The 27607-nt window shown below is 38.9% G+C and overlaps 1 protein-coding gene across 2 annotated transcripts; it reads left to right on the top strand.

Moving 5' to 3' along the window:
• Nucleotides 1-8: 8 nt before the first annotated feature.
• Nucleotides 9-27461, top strand: atp2a2b (ATPase sarcoplasmic/endoplasmic reticulum Ca2+ transporting 2b). 2 transcript variants are annotated; one of them, XR_535049.3, is made up of 24 exons: nt 9-664; nt 962-979; nt 1072-1154; nt 5682-5786; nt 6748-6886; nt 15556-15636; nt 16340-16425; nt 17097-17252; nt 17378-17519; nt 17748-17914; nt 19528-19616; nt 19721-19823; nt 19915-20046; nt 20142-20261; nt 20940-21158; nt 21238-21361; nt 21456-21667; nt 21757-21977; nt 22068-22270; nt 22399-22484; nt 22568-22701; nt 23627-23744; nt 23830-25788; nt 26436-27461. XR_535049.3 is itself a non-coding variant. In XM_008423956.3 (24 exons), exons 1-24 carry the CDS (start codon nt 547-549, stop codon nt 26447-26449), a joined length of 3042 nt encoding a protein of 1013 aa, XP_008422178.1. In that variant the 5' UTR covers nt 9-546; the 3' UTR covers nt 26450-27461. The 2 variants fall into 2 exon arrangements, 1 of the variants encoding a protein (XP_008422178.1); XM_008423956.3 differs by having other exon boundaries at nt 23830-24001.
• The last annotated feature ends 146 nt before the right edge of the window (nt 27462-27607 follow it).

Here is a 27607-nt window from a genome sequence, read left to right as displayed (position 1 = left end):
GCGGACACTGAACTCCGCATTCGACGAAGAAACGCGATTGGTGCCGATCACAACCCTGGTGATTCCGCAACACACAGTCTGGTAGCGGGCGAGAGCAGCCGAGCCGCAACTCAAACACATGTTTAAATTATCCATTTAGAAAGACTGTTTTAGGATTTGCCGACTTTAAAACGAGCGGACGAGAGTGATAGTCTTCAACTGGTCTGGTGCTGATATGGATTCTTGTTAAACGGTCTCACCAAAAAGCTAGCGGAGCACAGCCGGCGATTTCAAGCTGAGGCAACGTAGCTTTAGCTTGTTAGCTTCTGGTTAGCAAAGCGAGCCGCTAATTCGCTCGCTCTCGGCGTACACCTGCGTCCCACGCTGTCCCGTGTACAGCTACCTGACAGCTTACTCTCCTGACTGTGGACTTTCGCTCCAGTATTTCTCTCCGTACTCGTTTTTCTTTTAAACGCGTAAGGGAACACCGGGTGGAGGAACAGGACCGAGCCCGGTTAAAGGTTAGGAACAGCGGGAACAAGCTGTGTCCTCGAGTGGCCGTTCACCATGGACAACGCACACACGAAGACGGTGGAGGAAGTTTTCAGCTTTTTCAACGTAAATGAGAGCACAGGTCTGAGTTTAGAGGAGGTAAAGAAACAACGGGAGCGATTTGGACCTAACGGTAAGGAGCTAAGCGTAATGTGTTTATTGGAAAACAAGAACAGGCTAATTACCCGGCTCATGTGTGGGCCATAATGTAATGACAAGCCAAAGAAAAGGGAAGCTTGTTGATGTCACAGTGTGATGTTGAAATATTGTAAAGCATCACATACGTTAATGTATTGGCAATAAATTGATTTGCTGATATAAATGTGGAGTGCCATCAACACACTCAATACCCCGCAACAAGTAATCACATTTAGCTAATTGCCTTTCCATGTCTCTCCCTTGCGGCGTCGATGGGATGGATGTTCTGCAGAATTACCAGCAGAAGAGGGTAAGAAGACAATCTGAAGATCTACACAAAATGTTCTATCTTTTAGATCGTTTTAAAGAAATCCTTAATTCACGAATCTTCATTCTTGCTAGGCAAATCCCTTTGGGAGCTGGTGATTGAACAGTTTGAAGATCTGCTTGTGAGGATCCTTTTACTTGCTGCCTGTATATCCTTTGTAAGTATACCACAGTTTGATGTTCGGTTATCTTACCCGTGTTATAGTTCTTTGAACCCGTGTTCTGAGAACTATAATGGATCAGTTAATGTAAACACAAGCAGTTTGTCCAGGATTTCATGTGTGAAATCAAAACTGCTGGTCAGTATGCTTCATTGACATTTACTACCCACACAATAACATTTTGCACACATAAAGAAACCATTTTGTACTCGGATGATTGTATGTATTAATGCATTTAGTTATTTTTTTATTCATACAGTTTTCCTTATACCTGATATTCTTTGGTAGTGATTCTGATTCTGTCTAGTTGTTGACTTTTATGGAATATGAGTGATTACAACCCTTGATGAGATCAAATAACTGATAAACCTCGTGCTTGAAAATATTAAGTAAACTTAAACATAGCTACATGTCCTTACAGCAGCCTGTGAGTACATAATAGTACATTTAAGTTGCTAGTTGACATAAAGGGAATGACATGACTCCCTGGTGGGTGCTAACTGATATGTTGGCATGACATGTTTTTGCAAACTGTTTTTCTTTTCTTTGTTTTTTACCCAATCAAGTATGATATGAAACAATTGTTGTATTTATAGTTCTGCTGGTGTTTTACAAGCAAACTTGTAAAACATTACCTGATCCAATACTTCACGAAATCAGGGCAATAGGTTAGTTTGCTCAGTTTGCTGCTTGACCATTTCATGCTCATCCATTCCCGATTTGTGCATGTAAAAATTATTCTGTGCCTATTGACTTCCATCATCACCTAATAGTTTCTCTGTCATTTATTAATATTGGCTTGTTTTACCTTGCTAAACAACTGACTGTCAGTAGGATATATTATTCAATCCTAATTAATACTGGAACAATTTAAAAGCTGTAAATATATAGCATTTAACATTCTAACCTTAATAATCGACAGAGTTTTCAGCAGTAGGAATAATTTTTTTAATGTTTTCGCGAATACCATGAGTGTTTTTTAACCATATTATGATAAACATGTCTTTGAACAATCTTCTGCTTGATGGTTGTCTTCACTAAAATATAGATTTAATAACATACTACAGTAACTGACTTTAAAACAATGGTTTTTGAAACAGATACACGTCTCCTCTAAGGGACAGTATGAAATTGCAAAAAACGCTGAAGTAGCTTTACTACCAATGCAAAGGTTGTCCTTTCTCACACTTTCAAGCCATTATCAGTTTATCAGAAAATAAAAATTTTCTTACTCATCTATCTGTGGCATCTGAGAAAAGGAAACTGGTTTATCTTACAACTTGAGCATATTCATATCCTCAAAACATGAGAAATCACTATTCAAAGAAATGAAAAAATGACAAGAAAACATTAAGCCATATTAGTTTCCATTACTGCCTCCTGACTTTGAACCTTATACGTACCTCCTCAAAACTTAAAGTGTATGTGTTTTCTTTATGTGATGTTCTTAGTGAAAATTATCTGATGCGTTAAAATGAACACCTGGAGCATTGTAGCTGCCAGAAAAAAAATGTATTGCTCATTTTGATTCAATTTTAGTAAAATTGTTTAAAAAATTTAAAACTGGTTGGATTTTATCTACGAAATATAGATATTGGTGTGGAACAATATGAATTCGGCACAATGTAAACAGGAACAAAATGGGTGATAAACATAACGTTAACAATTTGAGTGCCACCCTGCTACCTTAATCAACAATTTTCCCTTTATTCACTGGCGCTACATAGTTTGTCAAATTGAAATAGTAAAGTGTGTGGAGATGTTGACTTGTAGGTGCCAACTTCCTGTTTCTACACTCCGAGTGTAATCCCTGCCGCTCCACTCTACTATATCTGGACATTGGCCAAAAGTGAACTGAGGACTGGCGTTTGCTCAACTCATTCTGTGCAATTCTTCTTCAGATGTGTTTTCTGGGCTGTTTCTTTTGTGAGTCACTGAGGCAGAGATGATTTAAATACCAGGTGTGCTTTATTTAATCACTCTGCTCTGAGTTTATTGTGTTTATTGGATTTAATCGTAAGCAAAGCAACCAGCACTTCAGTTAATGAGTAGCTGAATCTACTGACTATATATGGCTAGCAACATTTGAAGGAAGTGCAGGCTGCCGTATGACCGCGATATAACTGAGATGAGCGCTGGCTGTTTTATTCTTCACTATATAATTTTTTATTCTTCAACCCATTCCTTAAATATAGTAATTTCCTCATAGATTTTAGATTATACCTCGGAAAGAGCTGTGATCTAGTGCAAACTGGACAAGAAGCATGTCCAGACCCTTCGCTAGTGACACAAAATGACAGGAAAGCAGCCGTGATAATATAGAAGTGGATGTATCCACCTTAGCATCCTTCAGTGCTGATTATATCTTTCCAGTAAGCAGCAGGTTATGTCCTTGGATGTTGGAGAATGAAAGAAACTGATTCCTGAAAGGTCAGTTTAGTTTATGATTTTAATGTCAGATGTGTTGTGATGTGCAGAATAAGAACTTGATATCACTGATATGTGATAAAACTTCACATATCAGTTTTATCATATTGTATTTACACGAGAATGTGTTGTGTAAATACAGACGTGAAGCCAACACATGTTTTTAATCTGCCGTAAGCCTTTTTATCCAGAGAGTGAGTTCCAGCTTGTTTCGGCTGGTGTTTAAATCCCATCACAAGGATGCATCATAGGAGAGGTTTACAGCAGTAGGTAACCGATGGCGTTTCAACAAAGTGAAACAAGTGGTTTTCTTTCAACCAGCTAACTGGCAGTGTGCAGCAACAGTTGGTGGCAATGCTTTTTACTGCTCTCTCTGGATTCTCTTTAAAAAGAATCCAGAGAAAGTAGATTCCTTTCAGACCAGTAAAGGACCCAAGCCTGTTTTCATTATTAGTTAATCACGTCACTTAATGCAACATAGTAGTGTCAACAGGTGTAATGGATAGTGTTTGTGTTTCTGAGTGACACTTCCCAGCGTAGTTCCTGTTGAACTCAGTGATGGTTTATTTCCCTTCAGTCATTTTCAACTCTAGGAATTGGCTGTGGCTTGATGGCTTAAAACATTATCACTCATTAAGGCATAGAACAATCTTTGATTCCAAAGATTGTTGATTGTGAGCTGTGTTTTTGTTTGCTTTTAGTCATCTCACATCTGCAGAGTTGGTTTCTTAACGCGGTGGTACATAGCAATAGTTAAATTATGTACAAATGTTTATTTCAGCTCTGTAAAAGAAACTGGCAAAATATATGTATAAAATGATACAAATAGAAATTGAATTTAAGCAGGAAAGTTTAAATAGGCTACAGTAGGAAAAGACTCAGGCACTTGACATCTTATTTGACACATTCTGCTCCTGGCACAGATTCTAAAAGAGGAAATAGTAGTTCCTGCTCTTTTTCTCACACACTTGGCCCAGTTTGTAATATTGGCAAGAGAAGAAGCTGCTTGATCTTCATTTACATGTTGTCCTCCTCTAATATCTTGCAGATATTAATGGAAGTTAAAAGACAAGGTTTTGCTTGTATGGCAATGAAAGATGATTAGTGACATAGTGGACTCTTCCTGCTTCTTTATTTTTAACATCTTACTTCAATTTTTCCCTACATAAACTGCATTTGTGTTATCAATAATTGACAAAATGGTTTAAAATCAATGAGATGGGTAATCATTTAAGTAGAAAAATGGGGTAACATTACAACTGAGTTTTCTGTGAAAGATGTTACATTTTGATTAACGTGGAACATTAGTTTGTTTTCTGCTACAATATAGTCATTCTCTTATGTATGAAGAAATGTACATAACACTTTCAAATGTTGGTGTGGGATTTTATCTAAAACAAGTTTAAGACAAACAAGGCTCTTGTCCATCAAAACACATCAATAGTCATTGACGGTGGTTGAGACAGTGCTGTCTCCTCATGTTGTCGACATTGAACTCACCACAAAGTCAACTTCCAACTGCTGACCCCGTGTACAATCTATGCAGGATTATGTAACTTCTGTGTTGGACACAAAATCTATAAAAATTTTCAGTGATGTCAAGTTATAAACAAATCCATATTCCTAGAAGCCCTGCTTAAATTGTTCTATAGTCAGTTTTGAAATCAGTGGTATTTTGTTTTCCCACCAGATGTTTAGAAAAACATCCCAACGTCAACCACATCTGATTGCACAGTAACCTCAAAAGTGGTTGGATTAATTTATTGCAGCGTGAAATAAAAAATGTAAATTTTCTTTGTCACAAATATATTGCTTTAGATGATAAAAGATGGGGTCCTGAAAAAAGAAATTGTTATATTGTCAATATAATTGAAATTTCTTCCTATTTGTATGTTGCCATATAACCTCAATTTATTGCTTAGTGGTGCATTTTAATGTAAAGCACATATTTGTTGTTGCCATCCTGCAGGCTGTAATGGTACAGATTATGCTAACGTCTCAGGCCACAATGTTCAGGGCTCCCGTGGTCTCTCATTTAAACTCTTTTACTCTGAATTTCATTTCTGATCCATTCTTTTCTTTCCTTTTCACATCCAGGTTCTGGCCTGGTTTGAAGAGGGAGAAGAAACCGTCACAGCCTTTGTGGAGCCTTTTGTTATCTTGCTTATTCTCATAGCGAACGCCATCGTAGGAGTCTGGCAGGTAAACGCACATTACATTCTTATTTCTGATGCCCAGAGTCCTAATTATGTTTCATACTTATTACAATTGTGTATGAATTGTAATAACAGTATGAGTTACTGTTACAATTAGTAACAGTAACTCATACTGTTACAAATTGACTTAGTTGGGTTTTTGGTCATCTAAAAGTGGGAAGATGAAAGTAAGCTTTGCTGTAACAATTCACCAAAATATTTCCATACAGATTTGGTATTGGTAATGTTTTTTTATGTGCATTATAACTAAAGAATAAATAGTTATTATAAAACAGCCAAGTCTTTTAGTAATTACCATACATATTTTTTAGCTAACAAGCTAATTAAAGATTAGCCGTTGTGAAACTGCTGCATTAATAAAGATCCCTGTGGAAAAACTCAAAGAGCCAGCAGAATAATCCAAATAGTTCAAGTAAAATAGTGCTCTGGATCAAAGAGGAAGCCTGGTGCACCAGTGGATTTCTCCAGCATTGCCTTGTAAAGTTAATTTTAGTCTTGGCTTGTTAACGAAGAGCGCTTTATGTATGTTAATTTATGTTTAAATGGTAAGCTGTATTTACCCATTTAAAATAACCTGGGCAACCTAGGACCTTGCCTGATATAAATACTGGAAAGCGGCAGGCAGAAAAAATTTTGGATATTTATATTAGAAAGGTTAAACAAATAGCACTTTGATGTAAATGTGTGATTAACCAAAAATGAAAACAATAATGTTTTGCCAATGAAATGTCACCTTGTCACCACTTGCATTGTTCTATCAAAGATTATTGTTTCGATGTTCTTTCCTTGTTTGTACATTTTCTGTTTTGAATGTTTGTAAAGTGCTGTTCTGAATAATTCTAGTACTTGGCAGAGAAGTGTCAGTTCTGTCTGATCTTGTACTTGCCTTTAGTCTTGTGTGACCTCTTTCCACCTTTTTTTTAATATAAATTATTTGTACCCTTAAGGAGCGAAATGCAGAAAATGCCATTGAAGCTTTGAAGGAATATGAGCCAGAGATGGGGAAGGTGTATCGCCAGGACAGGAAAAGCGTACAGAGAATCAAAGCCAGGGACATTGTGCCTGGCGACATCGTAGAAGTTGCTGGTAAGATTAAAATTTTACCTGTAAATTAACAAGTTTCTAGTGTTGAAAACAGATGCAGATTCAAGTGTCAACATTTTAGGCCATGTTGTTTTTATGGTTTTAGGTCTTTCTAAGCAATGGAGGTTTTTTTTCCAGCTTAATGAAGCATAAAGTAACACAATCTTGCCCCTGCCCCATCTGTTGTTGTGCACTGCTGGTCAGTTGGATGAAATGAAGGTCTTACACCGCTCTGTAGTTTATTTTGGCGGCGTGGAGGTATTTCCAGACATGAATAATTAGTCATAGTGTGGAAACTAATGGAGTGCCTCCCATCACTCTTAAGGTAATGCTGTTTAAAAACCACCAAGCTATGTAGTTTCTCTATTATACAACTGACTGTAGGCAAGTTGTCCTAGCAGATAGCCTGAGTAATTATCCAAATAATATCAGATTGTTAAACTCAACCTGAGAAGAGCTGAAGAGCAAAAAATGTTACCACTGCACAATATCCACTTAATCTGCTACCAAATTTAGCATATTTTTATTCTAAATTTAGGTCTATGTCTCAAAAGCAAAATATTAATAGTAAACTGTCGCTTTTGTTCTCAGTTTATCATGTAATTAGTATCTTATTCTGGCCAATGCAAGAATGTGTAAATGGCTGTAATTTAGCTCACCGCTCCTGTTGGTGACCTTACAGTGTTCCAAATTCTTTCCAAAGTTTTTAAGCTTATACACATAAGGCGTTTTCGCACTGCAGGGAACGGTACGGAATGGAACAGTTCCGACCGTGTTTGCATTATGACTTGCGACCGGTTCCACCTGGCCCCTAGGAACCACAAGAGCTGTGGTTCCAATCGGGCCGGCCAAGCGGTTCTGCTTAGAATCAGCAGCTGATTGACCGCTGGTTGTTATGGAGTCAGACGTTGATTTTCCGTTGACAGATGGCTCTCACTAAACTGTATTGTGTAGAGTGCTCTTTTCAATATTTTTATTATTAGTTTTGATTAGCAGTGGATTCGTCTCAATATAGTGCAATCACCTGGTCCCATGATGAGGTTTTTTTTTCCCTCCACTTACTCGCTGATGAACGAGTACAGAATGAGCTAGATCGGTCAACGAGGAAAGAGAAAGTTTTCCGCCGCATCTCTGAGGAAAAGGCTTCGGCCGCTACATCGAAACCATTGATTAGTTTCAAAAATAATGACGTCAGGTACAGCTTCGATGGCGACCTCAGTGTATATGCAAACACAACAGGGCTGGAACCGTTCCGTTCCTTACTGTTCCCTGCAGTGCGAAAACGCCTATAGTGAGTGAGCTGTGGACTCATCTTACTCACTCCCTTTGATGCTTTTTAGGATAATGATTGTTCAGTACATGTAAAGAACTACAAGAGCAAAGACTCACTCTGTTACTGACTATTTCTTGGCTAACCTCAGCTCGAACTTTTGCGTCGTCACTACTCCCTTTTCTCTGATTTTCTCAATTTTTTGTTTGGTTGTGGAGGTCTTCTTTACCCAAGAAGCTTTTAATCTTAGACTGACATTTTTTTATTTATTTTTTTAATCAAACTCCCTTTAATTGTTTTTCTTTCCATGAAAATAAATATTTCCTGACTTTAATTCTTAATTTGCTTTGCTTAAAATAATGTTTTCATTACTGTCTGACTAACTTTGAACTGTTTGGCCTCCTTCCAGTTTCTTAAAGCCGAGTACACCAAGTGGTTGGTCCTGTTGTTTTTAGGTTTAACAGGTTGTAAGTGCACCATTGCCTGTAAGCACATCAGTGTGCTCTTCAGTAAACAGTAACTGTAATAAAAATTTCCCAGCATTATTATGTAACCCTTCAGCAACTAATAGATGCATATTTTCTTGCTTGGGTCCTGATGTAAACCTGCCCTGCTAAGTGGAGAAGAGAGCTGCCTGCATGCAGTGTTTGTCAAATTCTTCTACAGTAATTGGTGAAATTCACACAGACAGAGTATGTCAACATTGCATGGACAAATAGCTGATTGAAATTCTGCTGGTATCAGCTAAGGCGATCAACGGAAGGTTTAGATCCACTTTGATTCAGTCTCTTGGGAATTAAGTTTACATTTTCAATTTGTATTCGAGCCAGAAATGGATCAAAGCTCAGGGTTATCACAAATTCAGGTATCTCTACTGTAGTGACCGTGTGAGTTATTTTCCACAGGTATGTGTCTTGGCTTTTTTCCCCCACTTTATTTGTGCAATAGGCTTTTTGCCACTAAACAAAAAATCTGCACTGTAGTATCAGCAGTGCCTAATTCCAAGAACAAATCCAGAAAATGTTTCAGAAAGACAAGAAATAATAAAGTGCTCTTTGTTCTTTTTTGCCTAGACATTTTTTAATGGTGTCAGATTTTGTGCCTTCACTTTTTTCAACGTTTTGTATCGGCCCTTTTTCAGAATGGATCAAGTGTATTTTTTTTCCCATCAAAACTCTACACACAGCACCCCTTAATGAGAAAATGCTTTCTTTTATTTTAGCAAACATATAAAAAAATACAAAACTAAGGCATCATATGTCTTTTTGCTCAAGGCTTTGTTAATGTCATGTTGGTAGGAATTACAGCCTCAAGTCGTCTGATTATGATGCTACAAGCCCAGTACACCTGTCTTCAGGAAGCTACCCCATTCCACTTAGCAGAACCTCTCAAGTTTCATCAGGTTGGATGGGGAAATATTGGTTTTTAGTCATTTTCAGTTCTTTCCAGACAAGCCAAATGCAGTTTCAAGTTTGGGCTTAGCTAGACCACTCTTGGACATTTCCAGAGTTGTCCTGAAGCCACTCCTCTGTCCTTCTGTCTCTCTAGTCAAGATTGCTTTGGAGTATGTTTTCATCCAGGAGGTCTCAGCACATTGCTTCATTCATCTTACCCTCTATTTTATCTAGAGCCAGAAATGTGCTTTTCTATTCGGTCAAGTCAGTTTACCAAAGGTGGACTGAATTATGCTGTAAAAATATCTCAAAAATGGTTAGTAGAAGCAGGATATGCCTGAGCTCAACTGTGATGTTCATAAAAAAAGACTGTAAATACTTAAATCCATGTTATTTCTTTATTTTTAGTGTTGTTTTTAAATATTTATGGGGGACAAAAATGTGTTGAGGATGCTTAATGAATGCACCGTGTTTAGAAATGACGATAATTGACATTCATGAATCTATCTGTGGTATGTGGTTATAAATGAAGCACAAAGTTGCAGACCTTCTAGAGCATTTAGATATTTTTTTTCAATGTTGCGTCATTCAGAACAGAAAAATTATGAACTAACGAGAAACTGATAAGGTTTATTGCATGATGTGCATTTTTCCAGATATATATAAATATATATATAAAAAACTTCTTTGTTAGTAAATATGTTCTACCCAGAACTCAAGTTGCAATGCTGTAATTGTAATTTGTTAAAAAGGTCATTATTGCACTTTGTGCATTGAGAAACTGCAAAGTATGGATGTCAGCAGGAAGATTTGTTTATATCATATGCAATCAGTATAATCATATTATGCATTTTAATGCATAGTATGGTTATACTATGCATTATAGTATCATTATACTATAATGCATGGTATGTATGCAATGTATGCATACTATGCATACCACACTCCTGGTGCATGCACACCCGGAGTGTGTATATGCAAGGTGTGGATGTATCAGTGGTGTAACAAATTATCGGAGGCCACCAATGTTGAGGTTTTACAGCCAGAGACTTTCTGTAAAAGAGCATGTCCCCAGATGCCTCCTAGCTCATTTCTTTCCCACCAGCGGTTGTTTACTTTGTATCCTTGAGGAAATAGTTGTTTGCACAGTCTGAATCCAAACAACAGAGAGAAGATGACCTGGATTAAAATTGATTTAACCAGATTAGCAAGATCAGTACCAAACTTTACGGCCTTTTTATGACATAACCTATTGTCTAGCTTAATTTTTTAATGCTTTAGATTCACAATTCTCATTTGTTTTTATCTGATATGAGATCTCTCCATGATCGTCACTGTTTAATATGCTTGCAGGCACCTCAAATGGTTTCTTTTATCAAAATAGAATCACTGTTGCTGCTCTCTGCCTAATATTTTATTGCAGCAGAAATACAATATTAAATCTGTGGATTGGTATTATTTGTTGACAGGAATAACTTCTGCAGGGAAAAACTGCCTTTGCTAACAGCATCCAACTTGCTTCAGTTCTATTTTATATCCTATTATAACCACACTTTTGTGTGCCAGACAGGATGTAATGTGGAGAAAGGACATTTGTTGTTGTTTTTAATAGGTTGGGCTCCATTAAGTTGCTCTTATCTGAGTTTGAAAAGGTCATCAAGGTTTTTTTCGCTGCCTGTTTTCTATTACATTTAAATCCTTTAAGAAAAAGATGATCACAATATGCATTTTCACATGGTGTTTGCAGACTACATCATGAAAGGCTCAGGGAGCAGGATAGGTTTTAGTCTAGGTTATGTATGCACCTCCTTAAGGTGTCTGATTTTCACTGCTGAACTGTATTGAAACCAAAATATAAAAATCTATTTTGTTTTGAGTTAATGTTCAAATTTTAATTCTAAAATTATGCAGATTTTAGAGTTTTCCAAATGTATATGTGTATAGAAAGAAAACAGTTTTTATTTCACCCACTTCTTCATCCGTCCCTGTATGCATCTACCTATTCCTTCAAGTATTTTTGCCTATACTCAACCATCCTTTCTTCCATTTGTTTATCCATCAATCGCTTTGTGCTTTTCTATGTCTGTCCATCCATCCCTTTCTGATTCTGTCTATCCATTTTGCCATTTTAAAAATGGCTTAAAATGACAGATGACTCCCAAAATCAGTGTGTCAGAATTTTTTTGTGGCTTAAATAAAGCGAAGAACTCTGCATCGGGCCTGGAAGTAATATCAACCATTTGTGCGCAACTTTTTCTTTGACTACCCTGAGTGGTACAACAAGGACAGCTCCAGTGTTTACAAGCCAGTGGAAGGTTTCTCTTTAAGTGCAAGTAGCCTGACATTTGTCCCTTATTCAGAGGAGCGGAAAATGCAGATAAAATCCTTTGTTCACAAGGGAGAAGGAAAGGTCCATGTTCCAGAGGTCATTCACACTCCCATATATGAAAAAATAAAACGAGCTAAAAAGAGCATGCTCTTTAAGACCAAAGGCAAAACATCTCCCATGTGAAGTTGAAAATTAGGTCAGTGCAGAACGTTTCTGTGCAAGATTGCAAAAATAATTTCATTAACGTTGTGGAAAATGAGCCATTTTTGATCATTTGCTTTTTCAGAAACAAGTTTTAAACCACCTTTGGAAGCATATTTTTAATTTTGAGCTTTTTATTTTTAAAGTTATATGTGTTGCTATATTTAAATTTATGGATGTTATAAGCGAGATTTATTTGCCTTTACTATCTTGTCTGGCGTCTGAACCATCCTGATTGCCAGTGTAAGTGGGTTAGTCCACTTACTGTGACCCTATTCCCAGTATACCCCAGTGGATGGAAAATTAGCAGGGTGTTCTTTTTTTTTTCTCTACTGGTAAGAGGATTTCTAATTGGCCACTTTTTAGTGCGAAGCTTCCCACAGGCTTTGTTTAATTTTTCCAGTCGCCGCAGGGCCTTTGTATCATCATCTCCCTTCCCTCACCGTCCTGTTTTTTTATTTTTATTTTTTTTTACAGGATATATCAGGGATGGAGAGCATTTGACAGTACGCAACACCAATTAAACGGGCTTTGTTTAATGTTGCCAGTCGCTGCAGTGCCTTTGTATCATCATCTCCCTTCCCTCACCGTCCTGTTTTTTATTTTTTATTTTTTTTTTACGGGATTTATCAGGGATGGAGAGCGTTTGACAGTACGTAGTAAACCATCAATGCCAAATAAGGTAGCACAGCCTACCCAGTCCATGAACGTCATTGTGGAGGCAACATACCATTTTGAAATAAATAGGTGTGTAATCAAGATCTCATTTGTTAACTTATGCTGGTTTCTCATCAAGTATGTTTTTCTTACTTAAATCCATGTCTTCTTGGGGAAAACGAGCTCTAACAATCTTCTGACTGAACACAATCACACGTCACAGTTTCTATTTCAGCTCATCTGATGGAGTGGGATATCCTTGCTTGAAACAGATGTTCTTAGCCTCCCCCTCTCCCCCAGCAGTTCCAGCTGCATGTCTTCAAATGATCAAAAATAGTTTTCCCATTTTTGGGCGTACAGTTTTAAGAAACTCATCTAAACCCCTTTTTTCTTTCTTTCCCTGCAGCCCATTCTCTCTTCCTCTCCTCTCAGATGGGCACACCAGAGGTTTACATGTCTGTCACCACTCTGTACTGTCCACAGAGCGCGCTCTAAAGAGCCTCTGAGTCATTGCTTTTATCTTCACCCTTTCAAGCTGTGTGATGTCTAACTGAATGGAAAATATCTCTGGTGGAAGAGTGGTGGTTTCCGTTCTTGGTCTCTGTGAAATCTTCTATAAATATAAGCCATCAATAATCAAAATGGTGGCCTTCAGCTGTATATCATTCATGCGTCTCTTAATGGATTTGATCTTTTTTATTTTTTAAGTTTAATGTTTTTGTTAAGGAAAACATTTTTAAAATAATAAAAGATGCAAGATTAACTCGGACCACCACCTATCAGCGTTTATCTGTTTGTAACTTAAACTAAGCTAGAAGTGAAGCCAAGGGAAGTTTGAGAACAGTTTAATCTTTCAGGTCTAATAAACGTCTGCAGCTTTATTGGTGCTTATTAGATTTAAGCAGAGCTTGAAATATGTTGTTTACGTTTTCCGTTTTATTGGGACTTGCTGGAGCCTTTGGTGAGGGAAATAGAACATCCTGAAGTGTGTCATAGCCTTTTGCATGGGATGAGTTAGTCATTAATAATGCTGAAAACATGACTGTTTTCCTGATCTGAGCAACAATAACTTGATTGTTTCTCTAAAACACTTGTATTAGTAGTAGGGGTGTAGTGATACAATAATTTCACGATACGATATACGATATTCTGGTCACGATATGATATGTATCATATTTGTTGAGCGATGCAATTCGCTACGATTCAGTGCATTGTTACGATTATCTGAAATATTTTAGGACAGAGTGATTTTAGTGACATTTTGTGTTCCATAGACGTGAATTTAGTTAACTGAAAACTGATTAAAAGCACCAACTACACAATACATGACTCTGATTGGACAGTCTAACAGTCTGCAGCTGGACAAAATGAATCAAAGATGCAGTGAGAGAATTAGTTTCTGTCATTTAATTCATGTGGATTTGACATAAAACTCAAAAGTTTAAACGGTAATCCAGGAGCAGAGTGGGGAGATTATCAGCCTCTGTAGACTCTCAATATGCAAATGATTGCACTTATGTTTTTTCTTTTGGACACAAATGCAGTCTATTGGACTATGGGGAAAAAGGTGTTTCCACCTTGGCTCCCGGAGTTAGCCGTGGCTGTAAGCTGCTTTCTTCTAACTACCAAAGTAGTGGCTCCGCCTCACCCCGTAGTGATCGACTCCCTGCAGCTACGCAGCGCCGCTATTCCCCTGCTTGGATCTCTGAGTAGCTGCCTCTCAGACTGCCTGGATCTCATAGTTCTCTCAGTCTCTGATACTCTTTGTCTGTTGCTAATAAGAATGACCGATCAGCCATTGTTGCCATGGAAATCCTCACTGCGCCACAGATTCCGGCTGGGGGTTTTTCCTCTTCGTCTTTCTGCTCAAAACAGCGCCGCTACGCGCCCGTTTCGGATATTATCGACCCATGTTCATTCTTCAGGTAATCCTTTATATACAGAACAGAAACCGCTAAGATAAAAACTAATTACGAAGTGAATGCTACCAGTCGAAATTTGCATTAATTTTGCGATCTCACTGCTTTTGCAGATGGTTCGTTCGCGCCGCTACTCCTTTCCACTTCTCCGTTCCGCTTCTCTTTCACGGTTACTTGCGTAACTTCACTTCGTTTCTCAGCAACAAAATACAGCCCATCGTTATTTATTGAAGATTTTACATTTCCCAAAACACAGAAATCTAATGTTTTGTACGTTTGGAAGCTCATTCCCTCTACCATAATCGTAAAAACCGGGGAATGGCGGCGCTTTTGACATTTCTCTGACATTCGGACAAAAATGGTTTACTAATTTTAACATAACTCCAGTTATACTTGGCCTATTAACACAATTTAAAAACTGGTGTGTTGTTTATAATGTGCACTTGAAGCTCAAGTTGAAAGTGAGACTGAGGGAGGCGGAGCCTTGCTGCTACGCCGTAACAAACAAGATGTTAAAAAGAGCTATAAGGCTATGGACCCCTATGGTTTAACGGATCGATACTCGCGGATGAAAAATCGATACTTTCCTAGGGCGGAAAATATCGATATATATCGCCGAATCGATTTATACAGCCCTAATTAGTAGTAGCTGCTTAATTCCCCCCGTTCATTTACAGTTGTAACTTGTTTTGTTAGGGGTTGGATTCAAATTTAGGGTATTGCAGTAAATCACATTTTGTTTGAAATGAGATTGTGCCACAGTATTGAAATATCAAATTTTGTCTTGAAATGTCTCGAAAGGGTTATTAAATACTGTTTATAATTCAGATTTCTCTCTTTTTATTTACTTAATAAATGCAACTCAAATTGCAAGGTACCAAAAGTGTCATTTCTGTCCACAGTTGGTGACAAAGTGCCTGCAGACATCAGGCTGACTTCTATAAAGTCGACCACCCTGAGGGTAGATCAGTCGATTCTTACAGGTAAAGTCTCTATCCTCACCTTTTCAATTTCCTTTTGGTGCACTGTGATTCGTCAGTCTCTTTGTTAAAATGTAACTATATGAAATGTTAAAATGTAACTATATGAAATGTATTTGTCCAGTGTGTTTATTTTGACTTAATTACACATGACAATCAATGAGACTATAGAACAGAAATTAGAGTGTATTTTAAAAATCGTCCTGAATTTGTGGGTGGATCATTTTGCTGTGAAGTTGGTGAAGAGGGTTAGGAGAGGATAGTGAAGGATGGCTGATGTCCGGGAGAAGTAGTGAATCAACTCTTTAAATCTCTCGTCTTGCTCTGCTGCCTTAATTGGTAGCAAATTCCATGGGATATTTTAGTGTTTGAGCTATTTTTCTCCTCTCTTTCCTTCCCCATTCATGGCCATGCCGCCTTTCAGACGCTCTCCGTCTCGTTCTGTTTGAGCTTTATAATTCACGCACAGTTGATTATGCCCAAAAACGCTTGCAAACAGTGTGTAAGCACACATTAGATAAGGCCTTTGAAAGGCAGCACCAGGGCAGTATCAGATACTTGTCAGGTTCGCTCAGTCAGCTGCTAAGCCTTTTCCACACTTCTGTTTAAAATGTCAGCCAGGCACCACTGTTACCTCTTCATGCTCTGCTGTGTAGAAACTCACTCCGTTTCCTGTTCTCATAACTCTCGTTTCGCCGTCTTGCAGGAGAGTCTGTATCGGTGATCAAGCACACAGATCCCGTTCCAGATCCACGAGCCGTCAACCAGGACAAAAAGAACATGCTCTTTTCTGTGAGTGACTCAAAAGATTTTTTTGTTTTCCATTTCATATATTTCGACTACATTTAGGTGCCATACTCTTACATGTCTTTTAAGCTTTATTTTTTTGTCCTGTTGAACCTTTTTCACATACATTTTTTTTTTCTGAAGAGATCATTTACAACACAATTCACAGGGATTCATCTTTTCCTAAATTTGTCACCTAACCACAAACCTCTACATATTAATGGGATTTTATGTGAAAGGATCTTGATACAAGATTAAACAAATAATTATCTGAAAAGTGTGGTGTGCCTTTGTATACAGCCCACCTTGTAGAACCACCTTTGACTACAATTATTGCTGCAGGTCTTCCCAGGTATATTTCTACCAGCCTTGAAAACCTAAAGAAAAAACTAAATCTTTGCACATTCTGCTATTTAAAATAGCTTTGACTAGGCCAAGTTGAGAAACTTAAGCCAAGTTATTTGTTTAACAAAGTCATCATTCACAGCCTCATGTCTTAACCGATATAACATGACAAAAAGTGACAATATGTTTGCAGTTCATTGTATGTGAATACTTTTTTTTTTTAGCTCAGATTTTTTAAGTTTTGACATGTTAGCTATTTCTAAAAATGTTAACCATTTTGCAGCTCTTTAAATGGTCTACTAATCCGTGTGTTCACCGCTCAACCTCAACAGGGCACCAACATCGCAGCAGGTAAGGCTGTAGGCGTGGTGGTGGCCACAGCCGGCAACACAGAGATCGGCAAAATCCGAGATGAGATGGCGTCCACAGAGCAGGAGCGCACGCCCCTGCAGCAGAAGCTGGATGAGTTTGGGCAGCAACTATCCAAGGTTAACAAATCTCCATTTTCCAGTCAGAACTTCTAATTTGGATTATTTAAATTTGTGCAAAATACACTGTATTCATTCCGTTTGCTCATAATCATCTTTAAAGCTGAACTACTGTTTTATCACAGGTCATCTCATTGATCTGCATTGCTGTTTGGATCATCAATATCGGACATTTTAACGACCCGGTCCACGGAGGCTCTTGGATCCGAGGTGCAGTCTATTATTTCAAGATCGCGGTGGCTCTGGCAGTCGCTGCAATTCCTGAGGGTAAGCTGAGCCAAACGGATAATACAGCATATCTAGAATTATTTTTGTTCTTTAGACATACAAAATACTGCTACAATTTTAGTTTCTTTTTTATATAGCCTATATATAACAGGTTAGGACATAAAGCAATAAAGGAAAACCATATTTTCTTTCCTAGAGGGAGATATTTTTCTCACTTTAAGCTAAGTAACACTCTTCCCCTGAATGGACCTGCTGTAACCTCCCTAGGTCTCCCTGCTGTCATCACTACCTGTCTGGCTTTGGGAACGCGCCGCATGGCCAAGAAGAATGCTATTGTCCGCAGCTTGCCCTCCGTGGAGACCCTCGGCTGTACATCTGTCATCTGCTCTGACAAAACTGGGACGCTGACCACCAATCAGATGTCTGTCTGCCGGGTAAGAGCGCTAGTTTTTCAGAAGAGAGAAAAGTCCTTGGTGGGTTTCACAGTTTTACTGCTCACCACGGTCAGGAGTTGGCTTGACAGGCACCAGCAAACAAGAAATTGGACAAATGCTGAACAGTGTCAGTCGGTTAGTTAGTTCTACAGTTTTGATTCTGTTTCAGCACATTAGCAGGCAAAATTTATCACACGAGAATTAATATTTAACCTTTATTTTGGCTCTGCTTATTTGCACGGTGGACCGAGAGAAACTTATGTTTGATCAATAAAATGTTTAAAAACGTTCAAGATGAAGATGAAAAGTAAGATGTTATAGTGAAGTTTAAAGGGGGAGAGTAGGACGCATTTATAACCTGTCCGTACAAAAACTGATGTGTGTAGCAGCCTGCACCACAAGCACACTAACATACCAGCAGCAATGTTCTTATGTTTGTGAAGAAATGGTGCAGCTCTTTTCTCTACTGAGTAGCTAAAATTAGTCAAAAAATAATCAGTTTACAGCTTTTGTTTGAGCCAAAAAGCATCATTTAATTTCACCCAGTTCAAGCCGGTCACGTGAAAGTATAGCATTGCAAAGTTTGTAAAAAACCATAATGCCACAAACGAACACCCTTTTGTACAAGTGGTGACGTGCTGCAGGCAATGTTTGTCTATAAGCATCCTCCTGGGATTAGCAGCACAGTGTGCATCGCTCAGGCTGAAAGGCCCATCGTACATTAAAGTATTTGAGTGAAAACGGAAAATGAGACGTTTTCCTTTCCTCCATCCTGTATTATTAGCATAAATATCTTCATATCATATCTGTTCGTTTCATCTTGTCGGCTGTTGCTTAGCTAAGTGCACAGTTCTCCATTTCAATCCTTCTATATTTCTGGATGCGTTTTTCTGCCGCCGCCCCTCTGCTCCAGCAGAATCCTGATCAGCATGCAGTAGTTAGTCAGCAGCATAAACCAGTTGAGTTGCATAACTGACCTTGTGTCTCTTTCTGCCTTGCCTCGATATCTGCATCTCTCTCAAGTCTATAGTGCTCACATAAAGCCTTCACATCATTTTAAATGAATATTTTGGTTTTCTTCTCTGTTCTCCTTCAACTGTAGTTATTAGAACCACTGATTGAGCCTGAAGTACTTCAGGCTCAAACAGTTGCAGAATAATCCTCTAAAATAGTAAAATAATGGTAATTTTTAAGGAATGAAGAGTAATATAAATGTTCTGCAAAAAAAAGTCTGGCATGGTCAGTTTGTGGATTTAAAAAGATGTTTGTAAGGGTTCTATTTAATTGTTCCCCCCTAAGGGGATTATAGTTTTCTACTGTTTATTCTTGGACCTGAATGCCACTAAGAAGATTGTACCCAGGTTCCCGTAGGATGACATTTATAGACCTGACCCACCACAGTGTTCTTCATATGCTTTGGATCAGGATTTTACTGTGTTTTTTTAACACAGTTCAGTGCTGTAACAGGCTGCCACCTGCTGGACAAAGATCGGAATTGTTTTTTAAACAGTTTTGACATCTGCCTAGAAGTTGGATGGTGGAATAAGTAAAATATCAAGCATTTTTGTGTCAAGAAATTTAACAAAAAAATGGTTGGTTTCTTGTGTTTTCAGATGTTTATTATTGATAAAACCGAGGGGGATCACTGTCCGTTAAAGGAATTCACTGTTACGGGCTCCACATACGCTCCAGATGGAGAAGTGTGAGTATTCAGTGCCTTTTAAATGTCTGAGCTCAAATAGGTGAACCTTCGGCTAACAGGTCTAGTACTTTCCCTTACTTTTTGTGCTTGTCTCATGTCTTTAGCTTTCATAATGGCAAACCAGTAAAATGCTCCCAGTATGATGCCTTGGTTGAGCTGGCCACTATCTGTGCTCTCTGTAATGACTCATCACTGGATTATAATGAGGTTGGTGATTGTTTTGGATGTTTTTCTGGTTATTTTTTATTTATTTTTTTTATTAAATGGTTTATCGCTCATCAATGTTTGTTCTGTCCAGACCAAAGGCGTTTATGAGAAGGTGGGAGAGGCCACGGAAACGGCGCTGACGTGTCTGGTGGAGAAAATGAACGTGTTTGATACAGACATTAAAAACCTGTCCAAGGTTGAGCGAGCCAATGCCTGCAACTCTGTACGTAACCTTTAACCCCGTTTCTATTGTTTTCTTTTGTAATGGTTTAAAATTAACCCCCAAAATTCTCATATTTGTCTTTTGCTTTATCACAGGTGATCAAGCAGCTCATGAAGAAGGAGTTCACTTTGGAATTTTCCAGAGACAGGAAGTCTATGTCCGTATACTGCACTCCAAATAAAGCACGGTCCTCTGTTGGCAAGATGTTTGTAAAGGTAAAAACGTCTACTGAAGCTGTAATTCCTGTTTCCTGGAACAAAGGTTGTGATGAGTATCGTCAAAGGCTGAATTTGTGTGAGACAATGAAATGCAGTATAGAAAATTTGGTATTTTCAAAATGCATTCCCTTGCTTATAGTCTTAATGCGTCATTTCAAGCTTGTGTCCATTCATCACTCCATCTATTCATTTGTCCAGGATCTGTCCATCACCAGTTCATCGGTTTTGCTGTTCATTCGTCCATTCGTTAGTTCCGTCAACCCATCAATCAACCCATTTGTCCTGGATCTATCATCCATCTATCTGTCCATCCACTTATTCATTCATCCATTCATTTTTCCATCCATCCATTCATAGGCTTTATGATCTTTCATCCATTCATTTGCCCCTTTTTTTCTGTTGACCATTTAGCCATGTGTCCATTCATCCACCATCTGTTTTCTGGCCTTCATTCTTTTTCCCCAGTTTGTAGTGTCTACCTTAAATTCATTTGAGTTTTTGCATATTTTTTTTCTAACATTGCATTTTTAAAAGACGATTAAAAAGGACTGAATACTGGAAATGCCTACAATTATTAAATATAACGCGTGTAAGAATCTGGAGACGGACACCTTTTACTCGTAACAAACTGGGATTTCTTGTCCATTTCGCTATCTTAACTATCTTTGCTCATAGGGTGCCCCAGAGGGAGTTATTGACAGGTGCACACACATCCGTGTGGGCAGCAACAAGGTGCCGATGACCCCTGGCCTCAAGGAGAGGATCTTGTCTGTGATCAGAGAGTATGGGACCGGCAGAGACACTCTGCGCTGTCTGGCTCTGGCGACGCGAGATAACCCTGTAAACAAAGAGAACCTTGTGTTGGAAGACTCTTCTCGCTTTGTGGAATATGAGGTAAGAGGGGAAGATAATCTGTACTTTGTGTTTTATTTATTAATTTTTTTGTAAAGTTTTATCTGTGTTCGTTTTTCAGACTGATCTGACGTTTGTGGGCTGCGTCGGCATGCTGGATCCACCCAGAGCGGAGGTGGCTGCTTCCATCAGGCTTTGCCGTCTCGCAGGCATCAGAGTGATCATGATCACCGGAGACAACAAGGGTAACACCTACAAATCGCAAAACTGCAACGTCTGAAATGCTTGTGGAAAGTCTCGCTGATTAAAACGTTGCGTGTCTGAATCTGAATGTTTCAGGTACGGCAGTAGCCATCTGCAGACGTATCGGCATCTTTGGGGAGGAGGACGATGTTTCCAGCATGGCTTTCACTGGCAGAGAGTTTGATGACCTCTCACCTGCCGCACAGAGAGATGCTGTGGTCAAGGCTCGCTGCTTCGCTCGCGTTGAGCCAGCACACAAATCCAAGATCGTCGAGTATCTGCAGTCCTACGATGAGATCACAGCCATGGTAAGAAGGAGCTGTTCCTCCAGTTTTCTGTTAATAGCCGTTCTAGAAGATGTTTGTTGACGTTGTGACTGGTTTTGTGTTGGGTGTAGACCGGTGACGGAGTGAACGACGCCCCTGCTCTGAAGAAGGCTGAGATTGGCATTGCCATGGGCTCCGGAACAGCTGTGGCCAAAACGGCATCAGAGATGGTGCTGGCTGATGATAACTTTTCCACCATCGTAGCTGCAGTCGAGGAAGGCAGAGCCATTTATAACAACATGAAGCAGTTCATCAGATACCTCATCTCCTCCAATGTTGGTGAAGTTGTCTGGTAAGGATTTTGTGTTAATATGCTCCCAATTCTCCATTTAAAACATTTTTTTCCTCTCTCGTATAACTCTGATTCTTGATGTGGTTGCAGCATCTTCCTGACTGCAGCTCTGGGTTTCCCCGAGGCGCTCATCCCCGTTCAGCTCCTCTGGGTCAACCTGGTGACTGATGGGTTGCCTGCCACTGCCTTAGGCTTCAACCCCCCCGACTTGGACATCATGAGCAAACCTCCGCGAAACGCTCGGGAGCCCCTCATCTCCGGATGGCTTTTCTTTAGATACCTTGCCATTGGATGTAAGTTAGGACTGTATGGAAAGTCAATCCTTAGCAAATCCATGCTCCATATTTTAATGGCACACCTGCCATGTTGTTGCTGTTTACCTTAAGTTTTCTTCAGCAGCTCTTTTGTGTCATCTTAACAGGTTACGTTGGAGCTGCTACTGTTGGCGCCGCTGCTTGGTGGTTTGTTGCTGCTGAGGATGGACCAAGGATCACCTTTTACCAGCTGGTAGGTGTTAACCCTTTGCTTCCCAGTTCACCTCATTTATCTGCTCTAAAGTCTAATCTTTCATCATCGATCACCTCCTACAGAGCCATTTCCTGCAATGTGGCCCAGAGAACCCCGACTACCAGGGTCTGGACTGTAAGGTTTTCGAGTCCCCTTACCCCATGACCATGGCCCTGTCGGTGTTGGTTACTATAGAGATGTGCAATGCCCTCAACAGGTTGGTCTGAGGAATCCATACAGACATAATTACATTTGTGTAAAGATTTGTGTACATTTAACCTTATTTAAAGTAGATCAATCCAAAAGTATCCATACGCTTTAAGCATTTCCACATTTACATTAAAACTACTGATATAAGTTTATTTTAAAGCCATTTTAAGAGGTTAACCAACCACAGCGAGCACACCACTGTGAAGGGGAAGAAAAGGGGAAATGGTTTTGCAACTTTTTTTTAAATCTGAGATGTAGAGACTTTGGAGAATTCCTTGCATAGTGGCTCAAGTTTGATAGAGTTTCTGAACATACATTTTCAAGCCTTGCCACAGATTTGCAATAAGGCTTGTTCTACTCCATCTCTGGCTTTGTGTTTAGGATCTTTGTGTTTTCCTGCTTGAAACAAGTTTTCTGTTAAAAAAAACAAACTCTAAACATTTAGCTCACATCTTCACAGTCATTCACACGTATTGTAAATTTTTGGACGGTGTTATGTTATGCATTTTTGGCTAAAAGGTGCATTGTGGCCTCATCTGACCCATACATATTCTCTAACAAACCTCAGGGGCCCTCAGAGAACAGTTGTATTTGGACTAAAAATAGAATACTAATTTAGTGTCATCTGAAGGCAGTTTGTTGCACTAGACTTTTTTTTTAGACTCATTGAAGCAAAGGGGGAGTATAAAATTCCTTGCCATAGTTTTTAGAGATTTATTTGTAGAAGTTTCCAGTTTACAATCATGCATTACTTTGTGTTGATCTGTTGCATAAAGTCTCATAAGTCACGTTGAAGTTTGGTGTTGAAGGGTGCAAATGCTACTGCGAGGCGAGTTTTTATGCACAAACACAGAAAATCTCATGAGGAAAACGAAGCTTGTCCAACCAGTTAAAGTGTTTAATAAAGATCTCGTTTTGTTGTTGCGTCTCAGTGTGTCAGAGAACCAGTCGCTGCTGCGGATGCCTCCCTGGGAGAACGTTTGGCTGCTGGGTGCCATCTGCCTCTCCATGTCCCTTCATTTCCTCATCCTCTATGTGGAGCCGCTTCCAGTACGAAATTTACACAGTTGTATCATTGCAGTTTTAAAGCCCCGGCAGTGTATTTATTGTGGAATTCTTCCTTTCTCTTCTACAGATCATCTTCCAGATCACCCCTCTTAACCTCACCCAGTGGCTAATGGTGCTGAAGATCTCGCTGCCCGTCATCCTACTCGATGAGCTGCTGAAGTTCGCTGCCAGGAACTACCTGGAGCGCAACAGAGAGCTGGAGAAGCTCACCAGCTCCAAAGGCTGCTGCCTGTTTGCATGTATGGAGGGCATCTCCTGGCCCTTCGTGGCCATTTCCCTCCCTCTGGTCCTCTGGATCTACAGCTCTGACACTAACCTGGCTGACATGTTCATGTCCTGACTGACTTGAGCACAACCTCAACTTTTTTCCATTCCCTCCCCTTTCCCTCAGCCCCCAACTCCACCCCTCACCCACTGCCATCACCTCCTCCTTTCCTTCTCTCCCTGCCTTCCTAATCGTTCATAGCTAGCTAGCTAGCGTGCGTATGCGTGTGCATTTGTAGAGTTAGTTGTGTGTGCGCGTGTGAGCTTGTGTGCACGAGAAGGACCAACTGTAACTCATGAAACGCAACAAATAATATAAAAAACAAAAGTTAAAATTTAAGTCGCCTATTTGAGGTGGGTCAGGACTTATGAATGACTGAGGCTTTGAAGTGACTCCCATAGGGTTGGACTTTGTTGCTGGTTTAAGAGCAAATATAGTGTTGCCAGTTTTTTTTTTTTTTTTTTTTTTTCCTCCATTGTCAATTTTGCCTTTAAGGTATGTTTTAGATGTTAGGATTATCTGCATTCTGTCCTAAGTCACTACTGTTAGAGAATTTGTTTTTTAGGCTCCCCTTCTCCTGAACACGTTAAAAAGTAAAGATATCAAATAAGTTGATCTGTACAGAGATTGAACACTATTTTATGCAATTTTTTTTAAATGGCTTTGTAAATTGTTTAACCAGCGTGGCTTAGAAAAACCGCCTTGATTTACTTTCTGTTAACCATTGTGTCTTTAGTACAAATTCAAAACTCTGAGAGGACAAGCTCCATTCGGCAGACAAGAAACAAGGGAAAGGTTTGGGATGCTCGGCTTAAACAAAAAGGAAAAATAAAATCCTGAGAAACAAAAAAAAAAAAAAAAAAGCTGCATGTCCTGTGACCAAGCATGAACTGTATGTGGTTTCTCATTTCTAATTTAAATGTGTACGCCCACCCCACCTTGTTAAAACGTAAATAGCTTTGTGGATTTATTTTTTTTATTTTTTACGATATTGATTAAAAATGAAGTTGTTTTTTCTGCACTGGGCAGAGCACAGCTACCTCAGTATGATGAAAAATGCTTTTTTTTAAAAAAAAAATGTTTTGCTCATCTCAAGATGCTTTCCCTCGACACGTCTTGCTAAAAGATAACATCTGAGGTGTGCCCCCTACTTGCTTGTGCAGAAAACGAAGAACATCTTCCTTCCCCTTTAACTTTTTTTTTTTAAGGATGTGTCTTATTTGTATTGATTGTGACATTCTTTAACTTAATTTGTTGTGGAGACAGAGCTGGGTGGGGATGCTTTATGTTGTCTTACCATTTCCATAGTGTTTGATTCAAAGGACATCAAAAAATATCCTACAATACTAATACAAGTTCTCCAAATGAACATTGATTGCAGATCAAAACCCTAAATGTTGTTTTTTTTTTCTATAAAAAAGAAAAAATACACTCACAATGAACCCTTTGAATCAAGTGTTTTCTGTCTTTATTTATGTTTGAGGCTCATGGTTATTACATTTCATATCCAGTGTTTTTGTATGTGCACATATTACTATTAACAATAATTTAGGAAAAACGAATGCTTTGGTTTTTTCTGAGTACAGATGTTGGATCGGATCCTTCAGTAATTTGCATTTGTGGATGTTTTCCATGTGTGAAAAACTCAACTAAAGCATGTTTTTAGGTAGAAGCCTGGTTGTTCTCACTGCCTGTGTTTGTCTTAACAAATGTGTGCTTTTATTTTCTTCAATGCCTTCCATTGGCTCCCCTGTCATTAGAGTGAGTATCCATTTCTTACATCAACTACATACTGAGCCTTCAAAAGTACTCAAACCCCTGGAACTCTTCCATATTTAGCATGTTACAATTACAGACTCTACTGTATTTTATTGGAAAGACCAACACAAAGTGCATACATGTGAAGTGGGAGAAACTGGGTGACTTTTGGACGTGATTTCCTGCACTAGATGCCGTTTAGGAATATCAGAATAAAGAGTGGCAAGTATAAATGCATGCCACATATTTAACACTGTAGTTTCCCTTCCACTTTGTTTCTTTGAGTAGCTGTGTCACATTTAATCCCAATAAAAATACATTGAAGTTTGATTGTAACATGATAAAATGTCAAAAGTTCAAGGTGTGTAAGAACTTCCAAGGCCCTGTACATCCCCACACACTGTCCTATTGAAGTATTACAGGATTTTTCTCATTTAGATGTAATTTAAGCTAGGATATCTTCATATGTAGACATACATATGCAAGGAAGTAATCATGCCATCATTTCACCACATCTCACTTTTGTGAACCTCACTGTGTGCTGTACTTTTCACCTCTGGACACTTGCTTATATTCACATTGTAAAATGTTAGATTTTCATGCGGGCTTCACACACTAACCGTTTCTCTTTTTTGTTTTTGTTTTTCTAGGTCAGTTTTCATGAAAGCTTTTGGCAATCAGAGCAGAATAAGAAGCTGGGAATCGTCTTTCCACAAAGTGTGCGCTCACGCATAATTTCCCTCACTGCAGACACCGTGATGACCAGCAGCACACACACACACACACACACGGGTGAAAAGAACATGTTTTCAGAATGCATACAGTTATCCTGCTAGTTGTCCCTTTCTCCTCCAACTTATAACACAATAAAACTCCCGCAGTGAGTCACACATCCCTCTGTGTGCAAATGCTAAATTAGGACAATAATCCAGCTATATGTGCAGGGACGTCCTGAAACGCTCCCCTCCTTCTGAATCCTCCTTGCATGAAGAAGTTCTTTCATTGGTAGCTCGTCGCTCGCATTGATCACTTTGCAGAAAAAGTGGGTTGAATGGTCATAGCTGTACATCAGTGTACAAAAACATTCATGCATGCGTTTCAGCTGTATGTAGGCTTTACAAATTTGTATTTATAGATTCTAATGTATAATACTCTAATGACTTAAAAGAGCGTTTTAAGAAAGATAAAGAAAAGTTGTAAAATCACTTTTTATTGTAATGGTTTGAATCATTTGCACAATGTTGGACATGGACGCCTGATTCATGCTGAACTTGACTGTGCTTAACCTTAGCGTTTTGTCTTTTTTTTAAATAGTATCTTTTTTTTTTAATCCCATCACTTAAAGTGAGAATACCACTCACTCTGCCAGTTAATTTCATGAATTAGCCAATAGCATCTAGGTTAGCAGACTGTCGCTCATTTCTCAGTGAACCTGCAATACAGCTCGTTTGATTTTTCTTATTGCCTTGACATTCCTATAATTATCTATCTTTATCAACTGCTGTAAAACTGTGATTTAATGTGAGGAACCCTGTATGGTCTCCTCCTGACACCTGGTTGAAGAACAATATTAACCATATGTAAACGTCAATCATTACTGAAGGCTGATGATGATTGTACAGTACATACATTACTGAGGTTGTGATTTCAGGTAAATAAAATAATCTAGTATTTGATTCGTTGTCTTTTTATTTTTATGTCGCCAATGCCATATTTTTGAGGGGAAAACAGATACATTTATTGTGGCAGTTGTGATAACTGATGTGATAACTTCAATAAATTATTTTATTGACTTGTCAAAACTCACACTGAAACATATTGG

This window comes from Poecilia reticulata, chromosome 12, assembly GCF_904066995.2.
Source record: "Poecilia reticulata chromosome 12, P_reticulata-male-v2, whole genome shotgun sequence".
NCBI lineage: Eukaryota > Metazoa > Chordata > Actinopteri > Cyprinodontiformes > Poeciliidae > Poecilia > Poecilia reticulata.
Note: the sequence above shows the minus strand (reverse complement) of the source record. Positions and strands in the feature narration are given on the sequence as shown.